The 18,201-nt window shown below is 46.7% G+C and overlaps 1 protein-coding gene across 2 annotated transcripts in view; it reads left to right on the plus strand.

Moving 5' to 3' along the window:
- Window positions 1-18,201, plus strand: part of SH3PXD2B (SH3 and PX domains 2B) — a 100,773-nt gene that overhangs the window by 55,746 nt on the left and 26,826 nt on the right. For both annotated transcript variants that reach the window (XM_025434550.3, XM_025434551.3), the window contains exons 5-7: window positions 2,862-2,953; window positions 6,958-6,983; window positions 14,563-14,697. In XM_025434550.3, coding sequence (XP_025290335.1) covers window positions 2,862-2,953; window positions 6,958-6,983; window positions 14,563-14,697 — 253 coding nt within the window. The remainder of the gene's footprint in view (window positions 1-2,861; window positions 2,954-6,957; window positions 6,984-14,562; window positions 14,698-18,201) is intronic.

Raw genomic sequence — 18,201 nt, forward strand, 5'->3', positions numbered from 1 at the left:
TTTCACCAGGTATCAGGGGTTCCCCAGCACTACTCAGATATGTAGGGAAGGTGTAGGAGGAACAGCCACATACCTCTGCCCTCTGTGGATTTGGGGTAGAGGAGCTGGTGTTGGCCAGTCCTGGGCTCTCGAGTCCTGCCTACTTCACCAGAACTTCCACTTTCCCATCTCAGAAATGGGTCAGCCTTCTCAGGATTACATGGAACATAGCAGATGAACACATTTTGAGAGCCAGCAAATGCTGAGCCAACATAAGGGAATAGTGTTATTGCAGTCTGGGGAGAGCCACAGGATTTCTGCACACAAAGCAGCCAGGACACACCACAGTCCAGCATATAATCAGCCCCTTCATTATGTGGTTCTAACTGTACAAACTGCAGAATTTCAGAGGAAAGACAGACCCACAGGGGCCCCCAAGATGGCAACTCATCCCAGGCAGAATGAATACTCCAAGCCAGAAAGAGAAGGAGGTCAGAAGTCAGAGGTAAGAGAGGAAAGTGCCTGCTCTCTCCCTCTTGGGCTCTCTGCCTTCAGCCTGGAAAAGATCAGTCCCTGGGGATTTGCTGCTGAGCTGGAACTACTTCAAGGCTAACAAAATCAATGAGCCACAAATACCAGTCCCTTAATGGTCAGCATCCTTCACCACAGAAGGATAGAGCTTGGACAGTGACTAGGGCAATCACCCTACTAAAACATGTCCACCCACCTCACATGTTCTTCTACTTTAGATCTGAGATGGCTTGAACCTGGGATTTGTATTAAAGTCAGAACCAGACCCAAAGCTACGTAGGGTCAGCAACCCAAGTGACCGTCGGTGGATAAACGAATAAACAGAATGTGGCATAGCCATACAGTGGAATATTATTTCAGCCTTGAAAAGGAGGGAAATTCTAGCACATGCTACAGCATAGGTGAACCTTGAGGCTGTTAGGTAAGTGAAGGTGGCCTGTCACAAAAGGACAAATATTGTATGATCCCACTTACACGAGATACTTAGAGTAGTCAAACTCATAGTGACAGAAAGAATGGTTGCCAGGAGCTAGGGGAAGAGAGAATGGTTTCTTTGGTACAGGGCTTCAATTTTGCAAAATAGAATTCTGGGATGGATAGATGTGATGGTTGCACAATGAGGCAAATGTACTTAATGCAGCTGAACTGTATGCTTAAAAATGGTTAAGATGAGGGACGCTGGGTGGCTCAGTGGTTGAGCATCTGCCTTTGGCTCGGTGTGATTCTGGAGTCCTGGGACCGAGTCCCACATCGGGCTCCCTTCAGCCCAGGGCATGAACCTGGAGACCCAGGATCAAGTCCCATGACGGGCTCCCTGCATGGAGCCTGCTTCTCCCTCTGCCTGTGTCTCTGCTGCTCGCTCGCTCTCGCACTCTCTCTCATTAATAAATAAATAAAATCTTTAAAACATACATACATACATACATAGTTAAGATGATAAGGTGCCTGGCTGGCTCAGTCAGTAGAGCATGTGACTCTTGGTCTTGGGGTCATGAGTTTGAGCCTCACGTTGGGCATGGAGCCTACTTAAAAAAATAAAAAACAAATTATTAAAATGGCAAATTTTATGTGTATCCTACCTCAATTAAAACTTTTTTTTTTTAAATCTGAAAAAGAAGTCAAAATACTCGTCCATCCTAGCCCGTAGCAGGGCTAGAGCGTCACTTTGCAGGGGGTGAATAGGGAGTGAGCTTTTAGAGGCCTGTTACATAGGAAATCGAAGATATGGGGGTTTTCCCACTCCCAACTCCCTCAGCATGGCAAGGAGGCACACAAGAGGCACCCAGGAACTGAGGCCTTCTCTGGAGGGGAGTCCTGCTTCCCTCCAGAGCATGCACTGGTGGGCTGAAATGGCTGGCTGTGCTATTTAAATGTGTGCATGCGCGCAGGCGCTCTCCCCACACAGAAGTTTATGAAACAGCTCTGCTGCACTGCAATCTGTATCCTCAGGACCTGAGCCAGAAGGGGGCTTAAATAAAGATCTACTAAACTGAGCTGTTCATTCATTATGGAGCTTTGTCTTATTTTCAGAGCCTTTCATGATCAGGATGTACCTCATCCTTCTCTTGTATTGGACGCAGAAACCGGTGCAGTTCTGGGCACAAAGATAGTGTCCATTGAATTGTTGAATGGCTACCTGTTGGGAAGTGAACTGATACGACAGATGCCTCATCCCCTTTCTGCCCTCCCTCCACTCCTTATCCAGCCCATTGACAGACATTTGAGGTTCCTTGAACGGATGAGCTAGGATGGCAAATTAATATGGACTGGGGCAGTGAGGGATACCAGATGTTCCAACTCCTCATTAACCCAGGAACTTCTGACCTCTTCCCAAATCATAAAGCAGTGCCTTCACTTTAACACTGCAGATCCATAAGTTGAGACATCCATGCAGGCATGTTGGAAACAAGCTTAGCGCGCACCAGTAGGCGGCTTGGTCAATGAAGTTATGATACATTTGTGCAGGAGACACACTCAATGGCCAATAGAGATGAAATTGAAGAATAATGGCATGGTATGAAGTCCACAGTTGAGTGTTTTAGATAAATATATACATATTATTTGTTCAGATATGCCTGTAATGTGTATGGACGTGTGTGTGTGTGTGTGTGTGTGTCCCCAAACCAGCAGCACCACCAGGGAATTTGTCAGATATGCACATTCTCAGGCCCAACCCCAGACCTGCTGAATCAGAAAATCGCAGGGGGGCAGGGCCCAGCCGTCTGTTTTCACAAGCTCTCCACCCTGACCCCCCAGATGATTCTGCTCATACCCAAGTTTGAGAACCCCTGACTCATGGCTTTCCTGACACCCCTTTCTTTCCTTCAGTCTCATTTGTGTTTCTTCTGCAGGCCCTGATCCAGCTGCCCCCCTATATCTCTCAGTGTGATGAGGTGCTGCAGTTCTTTGAGACAAGACCTGAGGACCTGAATCCCCCCAAAGAGTAAGTTGGGATGTGGACTTCCTCTGAGTGTGCCCTCCTGGCCCTCCCTGCTACCAGGCTGGCCCCAAGAGAATTGGTGTAAAGCCAAGGGAGAAATTACACTTGACCACACCGATTGAGCACTTTTGGGGCCTGGCTCCATGTGGCCCTCCCAGGAGAAGGAAGCTGGCCTAGGGTCACTCCTGGAATACTCTACACACCTATACTTAGCGGGCATGCATGGAGAGTGGTGGGAGCAGAAAGCTAGGCTCCCTTCAGGTGGGGTCTGTGCAGGAGATTCATCTTGGTGCCTTGCCCACAAGGGTGAATGTGCTCATGACCTTGAGGGATATGAATGAATGAGTGACAAGACCTACTCAAAGTCTCTGCACTAGCAAGTGACAGGGCCAGGGCCAGGATTTGATCCTGGTCATCCAGGGTCTAATGCTTGTCCAAAATGTTCACCCCAGCCCCTGCAGCAGACAGAAAACCCTCCCAGGCACCTGTTTGTGTGTAGCCAGGGGTCCCAGCAGCCCAGGCACACTGTATAGAATCTTACCGCCTGCCTGCTGGCTTGACATACCAGGAGTTGATGGCACCAATAGCCCTGCCAGCCTGAAACACTGACATTAACATAGTGCTTTTTAAAAAGTTTTATTATGGAGGAAACTACCATGGGTGTCTGCAGAAAGAAGAGTTCTATTGAATGGAGCAATCGTATGCAAGAGGAGACCAGCTCACAGGTTCAGGGCTGTCATGGGGTCACAGGAACAAGAACCAGCACCTGTCAGGAAGGGCTGATAAGTGCCAGCCAGGCTCTTTGACTAGAGAGACAGCATGTGTACAGGTGTACACACACGTGCACACACATGTACACACCCGCAAATAGAACAGCCACAAAAACTACAAAACATAGCCTGGGCTATACCAAAGAAAGCACAGAGTACCAGCTGTGATAAGCCAACAGCATCCTGCTGGAGTAGTTGTATCTTGCTCCAAGAGGCTTCCAGTAAAGAAGGAAAGGGTTCCAATCTCTCTGTTCCTTCCCTGCTATATGACCTTGAACATGTGTCTTGACTTCTCTGAGCTGCTGTTTCCTCATCAGTAAAGTGGTCGTGGCTAACCTTGACCACATCTTGGTTGCAAGAATTAAGCATGATCCTGCCTATAAAGGAGTCTGGCACAGGGCAGGGACTTACCTGGTGTTGCCTTCCTGTTGATAGCCAGGCTTTGATATGGAAGGAAGAAGGGAAGGTTTCAGAGGGCCCAAGGGATGGCTATGGGGCCACAGCAGGCAGGCAGTCTCAGGTGGGCCTTCATCGTTGGTTTAGGGAGTAATGAACAGCAGCGAAACAACTGGTCCCTTGGTTAGGATCCTGAAGCTCATACCTGAGTTAGGGCTTAAGATGGAAACCGGGGGTTGTTCCCAACAGTCTCTAGGGAGAGAGAACATGGATTCCAAATGGTCCTATTAAAAGAAAGGTTTTTTTTACTGCCATGCATAGGTAAACTCGGGACCGTCCCAAGCATGTCACACAGAGAAGATAATATGCCTGTGTGAGCTCACACATGCTGTTCCAAGAGTTCTCTGCTGCCCCTAACTCCCTGCTCTGGCCAGGACAGCAAGACAACCAGCAGGAATATATGGCAGGCAGGAGCCCAGGACTTCAGGGAGCCCAGACCATAGCTCAGGTCACAGCCCCTAATGGCAACTCAGGCAGATTATGCTTTACATAGAGGCAGCCTCGAGGGACCTTTGTGGGTATGTCTTGGAGCTGGCCACCAAAAAGGGAGCTTCACCCATGGACCAGGCCAGGGTGTGGTCAGGAGATGGGCCCCAGCTGGGCTTCCTGGGTTCTGATGTTGGGTGAGCTGCTTCACCTCTCTGGACCTCTGTGTCTCCATCTGTGAAATGGAGTAACCCTCAAGGATTATTGTGAGGGTTCACTGGGTCAGTCCAGATACAGCACCCTGACTAGTGGCATCCTGTATACAGCAAGTGCCTGTAAACGTGAGCTAGGTTATTCCACTGTTGCTCTCACCCTCCCCTAAACAGGGGCAATGAAGGTTAGCCCCAGTGAGGTAATGCTGGGCCAGGGAACATCATGACCAACCTGCAGCCCCAAGCTCCGGGGATTGGCATAGCCCCCTCACCCACAATGACAGTGACAGGGTCATTACATGCTGGTTAAAAAGCCAGACTGTAAAATCAGACTGAATTTGACATCTTTCCAAAGAAGATACACAAATGGCCAATAAACATATGAGAAAATGCTCGGCATCATTGGCCATCAGGAAATGCGAATCCAAACCCCAGTGAGACACCACTTCACACCCACTAGAATGGCTAGAATCAAAAAGCAGATAGCAAATACTAGTGCTTCAGCTACTTGTTGAAGATGTGAACAAACTAGAATCATCATGCACTGTTGGTGGGAATGTAAAATGGTACGGCTGCTGTGGAAGACAGCCTGGCAATTCCTCAGAAAGTTAAACCTAGTGTTACCTAGTGTTACCATATGACCTACATTCCATTCCTATATAGAACCAAGAGAAATAAAAATAGAAAAAACTTGTGTACAAATGTTTACAGGAGCGTGATTCATAAGAGCCAAAACATAGAAACAACGCAATTCCCATCAGCTGATGAACACATCAGCGAAGTGTGGTTTACCAACAAGAGGGGATTTTATCCAGCCATAATAAGGAATAAAATACTGATACTGGTACGACATGGATGGCCCTTGAACACATGCCACCTGAAAGAAGCCAATCACAAAAAGCCTTTTACTGTGTGATTCCGTTCATATAAAACATCCAGAATAGACAAATCATTAAAGACAGGAAGCAAATTAGTATTTGAGTATTTGCCAGTGGTTGGAAGGAGTCAGAATAGCAAGTGACTGTTTATAGGTACAGGGTTTCTCTTTGGAGTGATGAGTATTTCCTGGAATTAGATAGCAGTGATGATTACACAGCCTTGTGAATATGCTAAAAACCAGTGAATTCTATGCTTTAGAAGAATGAATTTTTATAGCATAGCTTAATTTTGAAGTATAGCTTAATTTTTAAAAATTAGGTAGATCTGGGTTCAGCTTGCTACTTGCTAGCTGTTTAGCCTTAGGCAAGCTACCTAACCTCTCTGGGCCTCATTTTCTCATCTATAAAACAGATATTAAAAGAGTATTTATTTCCAGGGTTATTATAAGTATTAAATGAGTGAGCTTAAAGTACCTAGCAGGGTACTGGCACGGGGTAATAACATGTAGTAATCATTAGCTAATGTTACTGCTGCCACAACATCTGTCTCAACTCAACCATCCTGTCACCTCCCTTTTCTTTTTATAATATAGGAAACCTTTTCACTAATGGGACAATTTACTTGAAAGTATCTTGTAATCCCTGATTTGTAATACAGTTGCGTGTACAAATTCTGATGTGGTTGATAAATACAAGGGAGTCATTACTCATTGTTCTGTATGAATTCTAGCCCACACCAGTGTTCTCTATGTCACCACAAGGGAGATGTGTTTTATTCACCGATATCCAGATATCTACCCAGTTTTAGTGCATTACACTTACCACTTACCCCCAAGAGCTTTTATTTTTTTATTGGTGTTCAATTTGCCAACATATAGAATAACACCCAGTGCTCATCCCATCTACACACTCCATGTGTAGAGCGCAGAACAGCCCTAAGAAGTGGGGCAAGGCCTCTGCTGTACCTGATGAGGTGAGCATCAGGCTCAGTGCAACATGGGGGCCTAATCTTGTTTTCATCCCATGTGCCGCCCTCCATCAACCCCTGCCCAGGGTGCCAGGGCTCTTATCAAGGCAAAGTAAGAAAATTAAGAGGAATTCTTTCTTTTTCAAAGAGTCTGGGTTCCTGGGGCTGACTTGGATTATATTCATTCCCTTGGAAATGATGTGGGATGGAGCATCTCAGTTTCCTAATGGAATAACTCACCTCGCTGTTTAACAGTACTGATGTGTTACTCTCTGCCACCCCCTTCTTTCCTGTGCAGGGAGCATGTTGGGAAAAAGAAATCTGGTAAGAATATTTTCCTTTTTCTCCTATTCATTTAACGTTCAACATACCCTCCTGAACACCTGTGATCACCAGGCCCTGGGCACTGCCTGGGGGATAAGCATGTGGGTGGGTGGGTGGATGGATGGATGGATGGATGGATGGATGGATGGATGGGTTGATGCTTGATTGATTGGTTGATACTCCAGCCTGTTTCTCAAAAAAACAATTGGAGGTTTTTGCATCCTATACCAAAAAGTTGCAGAGTGGATGGGACGCCTGGGTGGCTCAGTGGTTGAGCATCTGCCTTTAGCTCAGGTCGTGATCCTGGGGTCCTGGGATCGAGTCCTGTATTGGGCTCCCTTCAGGGAGCCTGCTTCTCCCTCCGCCTATGTCTCTGCCTCTCTGTGTGTCTCTCATGAATAAATAAAATATTTATTAAAAAAAAGGTTACAGAGTGGTTAAGACCTGCTGTCTTTCCCTGAGAATGCCTCAGAGGAGTGGGGAAACCTGACATCTCCTGACCAGCTGTGGGGGGCTAGATACTTCTCATCTGCTTTAGATGGAGGAATGTGGTGACTCACAGCGGAAAGCATTCCTCCCAGGTGTTGTAAAATCTCAAAAGAGAAGGGATGCTGGGTCTTGAGGAGTGAGCTTTCCACAGAGCGAAGGGTGGTTGAGGCTGAGGAGAGGCACACAGGCGGGTGGCGGGAGCCTCACATATTTGGACCAAGCTTCTATGCTTCTGTTAGTCAGCTGCTATTCTGGGCAGTAGCAGGCCACTCTTTCCAGCACCTCTGGCGCTCACTCCCTTCTCCCGAGCATCCTTTCCCTTCCTTCCCAGCACCCCTTCTCATCCTGGGATGGCACAGTTCTTCTCTCTAGAGCAACGATGTAAAAAGAGAAGGTGAGCATTCAAGTTTGCACAGAGGAATGGCTGAGTCCTCACAGGCCCAATAAATAAAGTTGATAACTTTATTTTTTTTAAGATTTTTTTTTTTTAATTTATTCATGAGAGACACAGAAAGAGACACAGAGACATAGGCAGAGAGAGAAGCAGGCTCCCTATGGGAGGCTTGATACGAGACTCTATCCCAGGACCCTGGGATCATGACCTGAGCCAAACACAGATGCTCAACCACTGAGCCACCCATGAATCCCTGGAGTTGATAACTTTAGATCCACACAGTGTGACCTTTACTTCCAGTGACCCAGGATTATGCTCCCTGACCCCACATATCTGCAAAATGCCCTGCCCACACCACCATGCCTGGAGCCAGCATGGTCTTCAGAGCTTCCAGCAGTCTGAGTTCTTTTATACATCCAGGACTCTGGGAAGATTGAGGGCACTGATAATGATGTGGGGAGAGAGGGACCAAGCAGAGATCCCAGAAGCAAAAAAGGATGCCTCCTTTCATGGCTCTCAGTTCCCTCAGCTGTAAAAGGAGAATAATAATAGTAGTCTGTCTTGGAGGATTATTAGAGGATTTATAGTAATATGTATAAAGCACTTAGAACAATGCCTGGCATATTTTAAATGTGACATGTTTGCTGCAGTCTTTATACTGCCACCATTAATTCAAAGCACATGGGTGTCCCTGTCCAAATTTAACAGCTCTGGTCCCTTTACTGCTCCCTGGGTATAAGGCCTGTGGTCAGCTTTACAGGGCTCAGACTGTTCTTGCAAGGCAGAATGGAGAGGAGCTGCATCTCTTGCCTCAAGGTTGGGCGTCTGGAGTGAACGCCCGTCTTTCCCCAACCAGTCTGTTTACAGCTCCACTTTCAAGTTTAATAGCTACTGGCCAGAACCATGGCATCCTGTTAGAGCTGCACATGGTCCTTGATTGCTGAGGATAATGATCGGTTTCTTAGAAAAGAAGAGAGAGGAGAAGACGAACAGCCACTCTTGGGCTGGTCACAGAGTTTCTGGCTTCCAGGGTGCAGAGACTTTCCTGGAGGGAACGGCTAAGGAAGGATTGGAAAGAGACAGCTCTGGTCTACAAAAACCAAAGTGTCCGGTCAGAACAGGCTTGATGAGGGGACTGGTCTGGAAAAGAAAGAAGAGGCTCTAATTTGTGGTGACGACTGTTACACCATTCACCTGCAATGATGGGGGATGGATTTATTTATAGTTCATGGATGGAAAATTGCATCTTTCTTCTTTCAAACTAAGGACCTGTGCTGGGATTAGCTTTATTTTTTTTAATCTGACCTTTGGACGTGTCCTTTTTGTTAGAACTTGCCTTCTTGATTGGCTGTGAAAGGGATTTAAGGTTGGCAGCCCAAACCCTGAGATCTCTGTGCCAGAACTCTGGACTGGAGACAAGCTCATCTGTCTCCAGAATTTGCCAGTCATGGCCAGCCAGCTGACTCCTGCAGACTTTGGCTAATGTGGTCTCAATGTCTGCTCATCTTGCAGGAAAAAAGCCTCCTACCATAAGATTATTTAAAGAGCATCTTTCTTCTTGATTTTTCTACTCTTATGGAAGCATTCTCTGATTTACTGGTTCTTTCAACAAAACTGGCAGTATAGGGCATCCCAGGTGGCCCTACGGTTTAGCGCCACCTTCAGCCCAGGGCCTGATCCTGGGCTCCCGGGATCGAGTCCCACCTCAGGCTCCCTGCATGGAGCCTGCTTCTCCCTCTGCCTGTGTCTCTGCCTCTCTCTCTCTCTCTCTCTCTCTCTCTCTCATGAATAAATAAAATCTTAAAAAAAAAATACTGGCAGTATAGTAAATTTCTGGAAAGAAAATCCCACTGATAAAATTACTTGCTGTATTAGTCTAGCTTGTGCTGCCATAACAAAAATACTATTGACTTAGTGGCTAAAACAACAGAAGCTTATTTCCTCACAAGGATGGAGCCTGGAAGTCTGAGACCAAGGTGCCAGCACCATCAGTTTCCATCAAGAGCCCTCTTCCTAGCTTCTAAACTGCTGACTTCTCGCTCTGTCCTCCATGGCAGAGAGAGAGCAAGAACAAGGTCTCTAGTGTCTCTTCTAATAAAGTCACTGTCCTCATCATGGGGGCCCCACCCTCATGACCTCATCTAAACCTAATTACCTCTAGAGGGCCCGCCTCCACATGCCATCTCATAGTAGTTAAGGCTTCAACATATGAATTTTGGAGGGACAAAATTCAGTCCTTGGCAGTTATCTTTAAAACTCAAGACATGTCATCTGTGAATAAAAATATTCCAGTTAGAAAATTCTATGGTACCTCGGGCACTATACTACTTGAGAATATTTTATAGTCGTTGCTTAATGTGAAAATCACCCTTCCACTGTCGAATCTCTCTACTAACCTCTTCCTTCTCTTATTCCTGATGGACCACAGGAATGGTGTTCCATACATAGGAATACTTAGATTTCAAACTTGCAGTTGCTGGTACTTGGTTAGCTACCGGCATCAACTTCTAGAGATTGCTGTTACAATGAGTTATAGAGCTTGGGCACAATATCGCTGTCCACCAGTAGGTGTCTCCACCTAACACCTAGCTGGCCTGAAGCCTAGTTTGAGAATCCTAGTCAGTCAAAGGAATGACATTTTCATAAGCTGAGTGGTCTGGGTAAAATGAAGACAGAAGACCTGGTGCTGGAAAAGCAGCCCCATGCACTCTCTTCCAAACCACTGAATGGCAGGGAAACGTCAGTGTAAAAGCTGCTGTCCTAGAAGACCAAGGAGATGTAAGACACAGACCTGACCCCTAAGCAAGTCTTGGAGGATGTGCTGGCTTCCCTGAGCCATGTGCCAGTAGAAGATCTTCTCTTGCCAGCCTAGAGTCCTAAACCTTGCTCCCTGACCTCCTCATTTCCTGGATTGGTGTCTTGTGTGCAGTGAGTCTTAAGATTTTCTGCTTCTGTCATTGCTCTTCATTCTCCCAAGCCCCCTTGGCAGCCTGGTTGCTCCAGAGAATTGGTGCAGAAATGAATAGATCAGTCCATTGATCAGAATCCTAAAAACTGGGATAACAACCATCAGTTGTCGAAACTGGGTGGCTACAATTAGCTTTTTGGGCAGAGTAACCAGACTTAACTCCACCTTGACTTCATCAAACCTCTGTCCCTCCTTATAGGCAAGAAGGAGTAGTCTTTGGTTGCACATAAAATTGGACAGGTTCCTGCAATAACTGTCAGCATTATGTGCTCTTAGGAGGAGGCCTGGACCCATGAAAAGCAAAAGAGTTTCTAGAAGTTTCCCTTTGTCCTTTGGTGATTCACTCCACAGATATCCATTGAGTGTCTGTGCTAAGTGTTGACTGAACAAGACAGACACAGTTACTTATTAAGTGTTTATTAGGTACCTACTGTATACCTGACAAGGCTCTAGGTCCCTAGGGAATGCAAAGGTAAACAAGATGTGGGAAGAATTCTTACAGTTTGGTAGGAAAAAGAGGTGGTTAAACACTCTGTTATAGGTGCTATAAAGAAAGGCATTTTAATTTATTTCTGAATGAATTTCTGAGCCTTTAAAGGTGAGTTTTAGAAAAATCTTTTTTTTCCTTCAGATATTTATTGAGCCTAGTAAGTGACATCCACATTCTAGGCCACGGTTTGGCAGGATAGAGACCAGTTACAGGTGTCAGCCGCCTGCCTCCACCATCCCAAAGAATCCTCACTCAGACCCTGGTGCAGAGAATGGGGCCCCCATGAGGATGCGAGTGAAGTCAGATGAGAGGGTGCTAAAAAGATCCACCCGCATCAAACCTGTGGCTGGGTGGGAAAGAATCCAGACCTACCTCCAGGTGGCAGCAGAGAGCTCCCAGGCAAGAGCATAGCCCCTCTGACCCTACCAGCCCCCTGACCTCCTTCAAGGAAGACCTGGACACATCCCTGGGTATTCATCTGAGCAGTGGGCACAGGTTCCAACCTGTCTGTGTAGTGGCTGCTTTTCTCCTGTCTCTCCAGTTCTTTCTCTCAGGTTGAGGCACAGGGAAGCACAGTTGCCTGCATATGGCCCACCTGAAGGCCAGAACAGAAAGGTAGCTGCATGCCTCGGGTTGTGATCTTTAAGGCAGGCTATATCCTGGGATAAAAACTATAGACTCTGGTCTCTACCTGTTGCATTCCCTGGAGAACTTGTCCCCAGCTTGCAATAGCCAGGAGCCTCCAGCAGGCCAGCGTCTGCCCCCACTCATTCACATGATAGGACCTCTGTGAGCACAGTGCCAGGTGGTTCAGGACACTGTCAAGCCTTCTGCTGTCAAGAGCTCCCTATCTAATGGATCCAGCGGGAGGGGCAGTAACCAGCCTACCCGAAGGCCGCTACTGAAAGGCTCAAGCAGCTGGGCTGGCTGAGGTGGACTGTCATACCGGAGGAAACCAGCCCTGTAGCCTGACCTTGGGGAAGGTGCCGGAGGATGAGAGAAGATAGCCCAGAGAGACACAAGAAAATCAGACCCAGCCTGACTGGTCTGAGGGAGTGAGTGCTTGTGGGGAGACCCACAGGAAAGGAAAGCAAGCGGGCCTCAGACCATCCTGCCTTCCCTAGCATCTTTTCTTTCCTCACCTACCCCCACCACGCCGCATCACACTGGAGAGCCTCTAAGCCCAGTGGACCTGGTTTAAGTCTGGCTTTGTCACCATCCAGCTGTGGGACCCAAGGCAAGTCACTTGATGTCTCAAAGCCTCTCTTTTTTTGTCTCTAAAGGCGGGGGAGGTGACAGTACCCGTCTTCCAGGGTAGGTGTGTTGACGTAATTTATGTATGATGTGTAGCCTGTGATGGGCATTCATGGGGGGCTACTTCCCTCCTGACCTGCTCCTGATCCTTCGGTCTACATTTCCATCTCTCTCCTCTGCTCTTTCTCTGTTCCCATTCTTTCTCTACCCAGGGCAAACTGGGACCCTCCCGGGTTCCTGTTTCCCTCCATTACCCTCATCCGAGAAGAGCCAAGAAGCAGTGACACTTCACCCTGCTACAATGCCCTATTCTGGTTTTCCACATCACAAATTCAGAGCACATGGTTCTAACAAAGGGCTTTTGTGCTGCTTCTGGATGCTAGAGGCAGGAGCGCACTGGCATGCTGGTAAACACTTCACAACCAGCTTTCTGATCGAAAGCCCTGCTTTGTAGCATTTGCCAATATCCATGGTGTAAATACTCCCACTGTGGCCAATTTCAAGCTACCAGCAAGGTGTCACCCAATAGAGCTGGGAAGGGAAGCACAGAATCAGCTTAGTGTGAGCTGACCCACACACACCACTCCATTATTTGGTGTGTTTGAACACAGAAATGTGGGATTTCCTGGATATTTCAATTGTTTATGGAAACAATAGGAGGGAATACTGTGAATCAGGACTTTCACAAAATCAGGGCCCTGTGGCCACAAATGTCAGGCTGCCCTCCCACCACATTCACTCTGCTGCTCTGAAAAGGCTGTTCCCTTCTCTTTGGAGTCTCTGAACTCAGATGTCCCTTTACATCACCCATATTATATGATATCTTCCTCTGTTTATCAGATATGTCTTAGTACATAACCAGGACCATGCAACTCCGGAGGGCACAGCATCCTGCGGAAACAGCCTCTCCTGGAGCACCTGTCCATACCCTTCTCTTCTCACTGCCACTGCTCTGGTCCAAAGCTACCATCGTCTCCTGCCTGACAACTCCATGACCTCCATCTGGTCTCCTCCGTTCTTTCTTGCCAGCTTCTAATCTACACTCCATGTGGCAGCCAGAATTACCTTTCTCAAGATGTCAATCTGCATTTTTCATTGCCTTCTTAAAGCTCTTTAGCAGCTTTCTGCTTGAGGGTTAAAAAAAATCAAAACTTCCTGTTCTGACTCATGCCTACCTGTATATCCTCACTCACTGGGCTTCAGCCCCCTAGCCTCCTCCCCATTCCTAGAAAGCTGTAGGGCCTTTCCTATCTGAGAGGCTGCCTGCATCATTCTCTCCCCATTCTCTCAAGGAGAGAGAACTCATGTCCCCTCCTTAGGGGACCCCCTTGAATGTGGCATCGCCTTTCCCAATCATTCTTGGTCCAGTATCCTGGTTGTCTTCAGCAATGCAGCAATCAAATACTGATACTTTATATCATCCTGTATACTTATGATTATCTATGTTTGTCCATGTGTCTATCTCTCCCACTAGATTAAGTTACTCGAGGCTGGGAGTCATATCTGTTTTGTTCAGTTTAGTACCCCCTAGCATCTAATAGAGTGTCTGGAACATCACTGGTGACCTCATGAATTCATAGATGGGTGATTTTGGATGGGTGGATGGATGATGAATGGATGTTTGGTTGGATGGATGGGTGAGTCATGGCAGAGGGACAAATGGAAGGAAAGACTGATGTGGGTGAATGCACTTTCCCACTAGGCCACCAGCTTCTTCAGGGCAAGTGCCATATCTTGACCAACTCTGAATCCCCAGTGGCTTGCACATTTTCTGCATCGAATAGGCACTTGGTAAATTTTGACGGTTGCTTGAGCAAATTAATGAAAGAATGAATAGATGAGGTGACCCTTGAAGTAAGCCCTATAATAGCTTCTTTCAGGCTTTGCAATGTTCTCCTGACCCATCCTCTACCCTCCTGGCTCCTGCTCCTTTATGTGTGGGTGGTGGCCAGATGTGACATCTGATAAGGTTTTGTATCTACAGGGGGTGACCTGACCTCAGTGGACCCCATGGTCCTGGAGCAGTACGTGGTGGTAGCAGACTACCAGAAGCAGGAGAGCTCGGAGATCAGCCTCAGTGTGGGGCAGGTGGTGGACATCATCGAGAAGAATGAGTCAGGTAGGGGAATGAAGCCACCTCCCTCCCTGCCCTACACTGTCACCAAGCCCCTAGGACAGGAAAGATTTGGAAACAGAAACTACAGTAGCTGGTCTAAGCTGGGCAGTTTCCATAGATCCAGCTGACACTCTCTTAGAAAGCTACCCCTGTTTGATCACAGTGCTCAAATATCCAACTTGGTCACAACTTACCAGCATCCTGTTGGGTCATTTGTTACCGATTTATTCTGAGGGCCACATTTCATGAATCTGTCTTCTGGTTTCAAAGCACTTGGAGACATGGAGTCTAGCATTCCACTGGAAATTTGCCTTTGATTACCACAGGACCCTTCATGAAGGCTCCATCAGCTGTGGGCTCTGGTGGGACAGTCATACCACCTATCTCCTTGCCCCACCCATCATCACAACTTCCACTGGTCATGTACACTGGTCAGGTCTGGAACAGAAGGCAGTATGATCAAACACTTAGCCTTAGTTTCCATCTGAACTCTACATTATACAGCAGTCCAGCTTGCTGCTTCTCTCTAACCCTCAATTCTCCCATATGCAAAATAGAAAAAGCTTCAGGGCACCTGGGTGGCACATTCGGTTGGGCACCTGACTCCTGGTTTTTAGGCTTGGGTTGCGGTCTCGGGGTTGTGGATTCAAGTCCTACATTGGGCTCCACACTCAGCCCAGTGTGCTTGGTACTATCTCTCCCTCTGCCCCTCCACCCTACCCCCGCCCAAAAAAATAAACAAATAAATCTTTTTTAAAAATAGAAAAAGCTTCTACTTCAAAAAGCTGTTACAAGGATTAAATGAGATACTACTTAGAGTGTGCCTACACCCATGCCCAGCACGTAGTAAGTACTCAAGGATGTGGTTTGCTTTCCTCTTGCCTTCCTTAGCCACAGAGCAGCCGTTGACACCACTGAAGGCAAAGAGCAAGGAGTAGGGGATGAGCAGATCCCTTCCAGGAAAAAAAATGGCATAAACTCACTTTGTTGTGGCTAAAATGTGACATTGTCTAACAATATCATTAGTAGGCCTACCTCTGAGAGACATCCCAATGACTAGATACAGGCCAACAGAGCGGAAGGCCTGTGTTTGCAGCAGCATCTGGATCATGTTACCATTAGTCATAAGATCAGCATTAGCCCACTAAATTCTTTAATTACTCAATATAGCAACTGCCATCCCTGCATCACAGCTAAAGAAACAAGACTCCAAGTACCATGGCCACTCACCCAAGATCTCAAAACAGGTTACTAAGCTGGCATTCCAAACCAATTCCATCTGGCCCCAAGGCCATGCATGTGACTTTCTAATTCCTGGGAATGAGTATATGCAGATTATGGATGTGGCTGGGATGCCCCAATGAAACTAGAAAGGCAGCCCCCACCCCCCTGAGCAGCCTGTGTGCCTCAAGTCAGGAAAAATACATTGCCGGGAGGAAAGTAGCAGCCAGGATGGGGTGTTGAGGATAATAAGCCTGGTATGTGCAGAGGCAAGTGGGGGAAGGGGGCTTCCAGTGGCCACCAAACTGGCAACACTTATGTTTAATTATATTTTACTGACCCAAGTATATGTGGACACATTCTTCTTAAAACATTAATGATAAAGTTAAAATCTGTTGTTTTGGGGCATCCCAGGTGGCTTAGCGGTTTAGTGCCACCTTCAGCCCAGGTCCTGATCCTAGAGACCCGCGATCGAGTCCCACGTCGGGCTCCCTGCATGGAGCCTGCTTCTCTCTGCCTGTGTCTCTGCCTCTCTCTCTCTCTCTCTCTCTCTCTCATGAATAAATAAATAAAATCTTTAATAAATAAATAAAATAAGTAAAATCTGTTGTTTCCATTAGCTTCAACCTTAGTCCCAAACCTTAAGTTTCCAAACCCCAGATAGACCTTCTTTCAGTTTACTATGAATCCTTCTTAATAACTGTATACACATATACACCTGTGTTCACATATGCTGTCCTGTACATAGGCGTATGTGTGTATACATGTCTTCGTGCATATGCGTGTATATATGTATATATATGTATATGTTTATTTGTGGCCTGTGTCTCTGCATGTGTGCAGGTGTGTACTCATACATAGATACATAACCATATGCACACACAGTATTTTGTGTGTGTGAATATAATTTTGTAGTTTTTTTAACCCCAGTGGCATCATTCTATATATTTAATCATTTTGATCTGCAATGTGCTTTTTAGTCAACATTTAGCCCTTCTTACTGCTTCAACATCTATATACTATTTGATCTGAATAAACCATATTTTTCTCTAGCATGAACAGTCTGTCCATATGCAAAACACTCATCAGTGAGTGTTTCTTTAGGTTAGATATGAGACATAGTACTAGACCATAGGTACACATATTTTGAATTTTAAGATACTGCCAAATGACCTGCCTCGAAACTGGCCATGGCAATTTATTCTCCCTCTAGCAAAGATGAAGCATTAGTGCAGATGGTTGCGAGCTGAGACTGTGAGGCTAGGACAGCCTAGGACTGAATCCTGACTCTGCCGCTTTCTTTGTGACCTTAGTCAAGTCATTGCCTCTCTGAGCCTCAGCTTCCTCATCTGTAGAATAGGGCAGTCATAGTACACAGCTCATAGGGCTCATGTGAGGACCCAGCCAGTCAGTAGTAGATGTGAAGTGCTGACAACCTGGCACACGTTGCTGTCGTTGTTGTATTGTGACAAGTTTGCTTAATCCCCACACAAATACCTACAAATATGAGTTCTTAAGAAGACATACAACATCTCTCCTAATTTCTAGATTTCCACAGATCTGTCCACCCTGTTCACTCATACCCATGCACACAGTTCCCAGCCACCAAAACTTGTGTTTTATTTTTTATTATTTTTTAAATATTTATTTATTTGAGAGAGAGAGAGCAGGGGGAGGGACAGAGGGAGAGGGAGAGGGAGAGGGAGAGAGAGAATCCCACACAGACTCCCTGCCAAGCATGGAGCCCAATGCAGGGTTCTATCCCATGACCCTGAGATCACAAACCTGAGCCAAAACCAAGAGCTTAACCAACTAAGCCACCAACTGGTGCCCCCCAAAAAATTATATTTTAAAAGGAGTGTCCAGTTGAGTAAAGCAGATGACTTCCATTTCAGGGAGGTCAAAAGCAGAGGCTTCGCTGTAAGACCAGGAAGGCTGCTCAGTAGTCTGCCGCTGCCTTCCCTTCTTTTTGGGGGTCTCCAGGGCTTGGAGGTGTGTGATGTTTGGAAGCAGATCTTGTTTTTCTTTTTCTTTCTTTTTTTAAAAAAAATATTTATTTCAGAGAGAGCACCTGTGTGAGTGGGGGGAGGGGGTGGGTAGGGAAAGAAGCAGCCTCCCCACTAAGCATGGAATCCACACAGGGCTCCCTCCCATGTCCCTAAGGTCATGACCTGAGCTGAAATCAAGAGTCAGCTGGTGCCCCCAGATTCTCTTTCTCCATTTATATTGTGCACAGCCAGTTGGGCCCTGTGATGATTTCTAGTTGCCACAAATTACCACGAACTT

Source organism: Canis lupus, chromosome 4 (genome assembly GCF_003254725.2).
Source record: "Canis lupus dingo isolate Sandy chromosome 4, ASM325472v2, whole genome shotgun sequence".
NCBI lineage: Eukaryota > Metazoa > Chordata > Mammalia > Carnivora > Canidae > Canis > Canis lupus.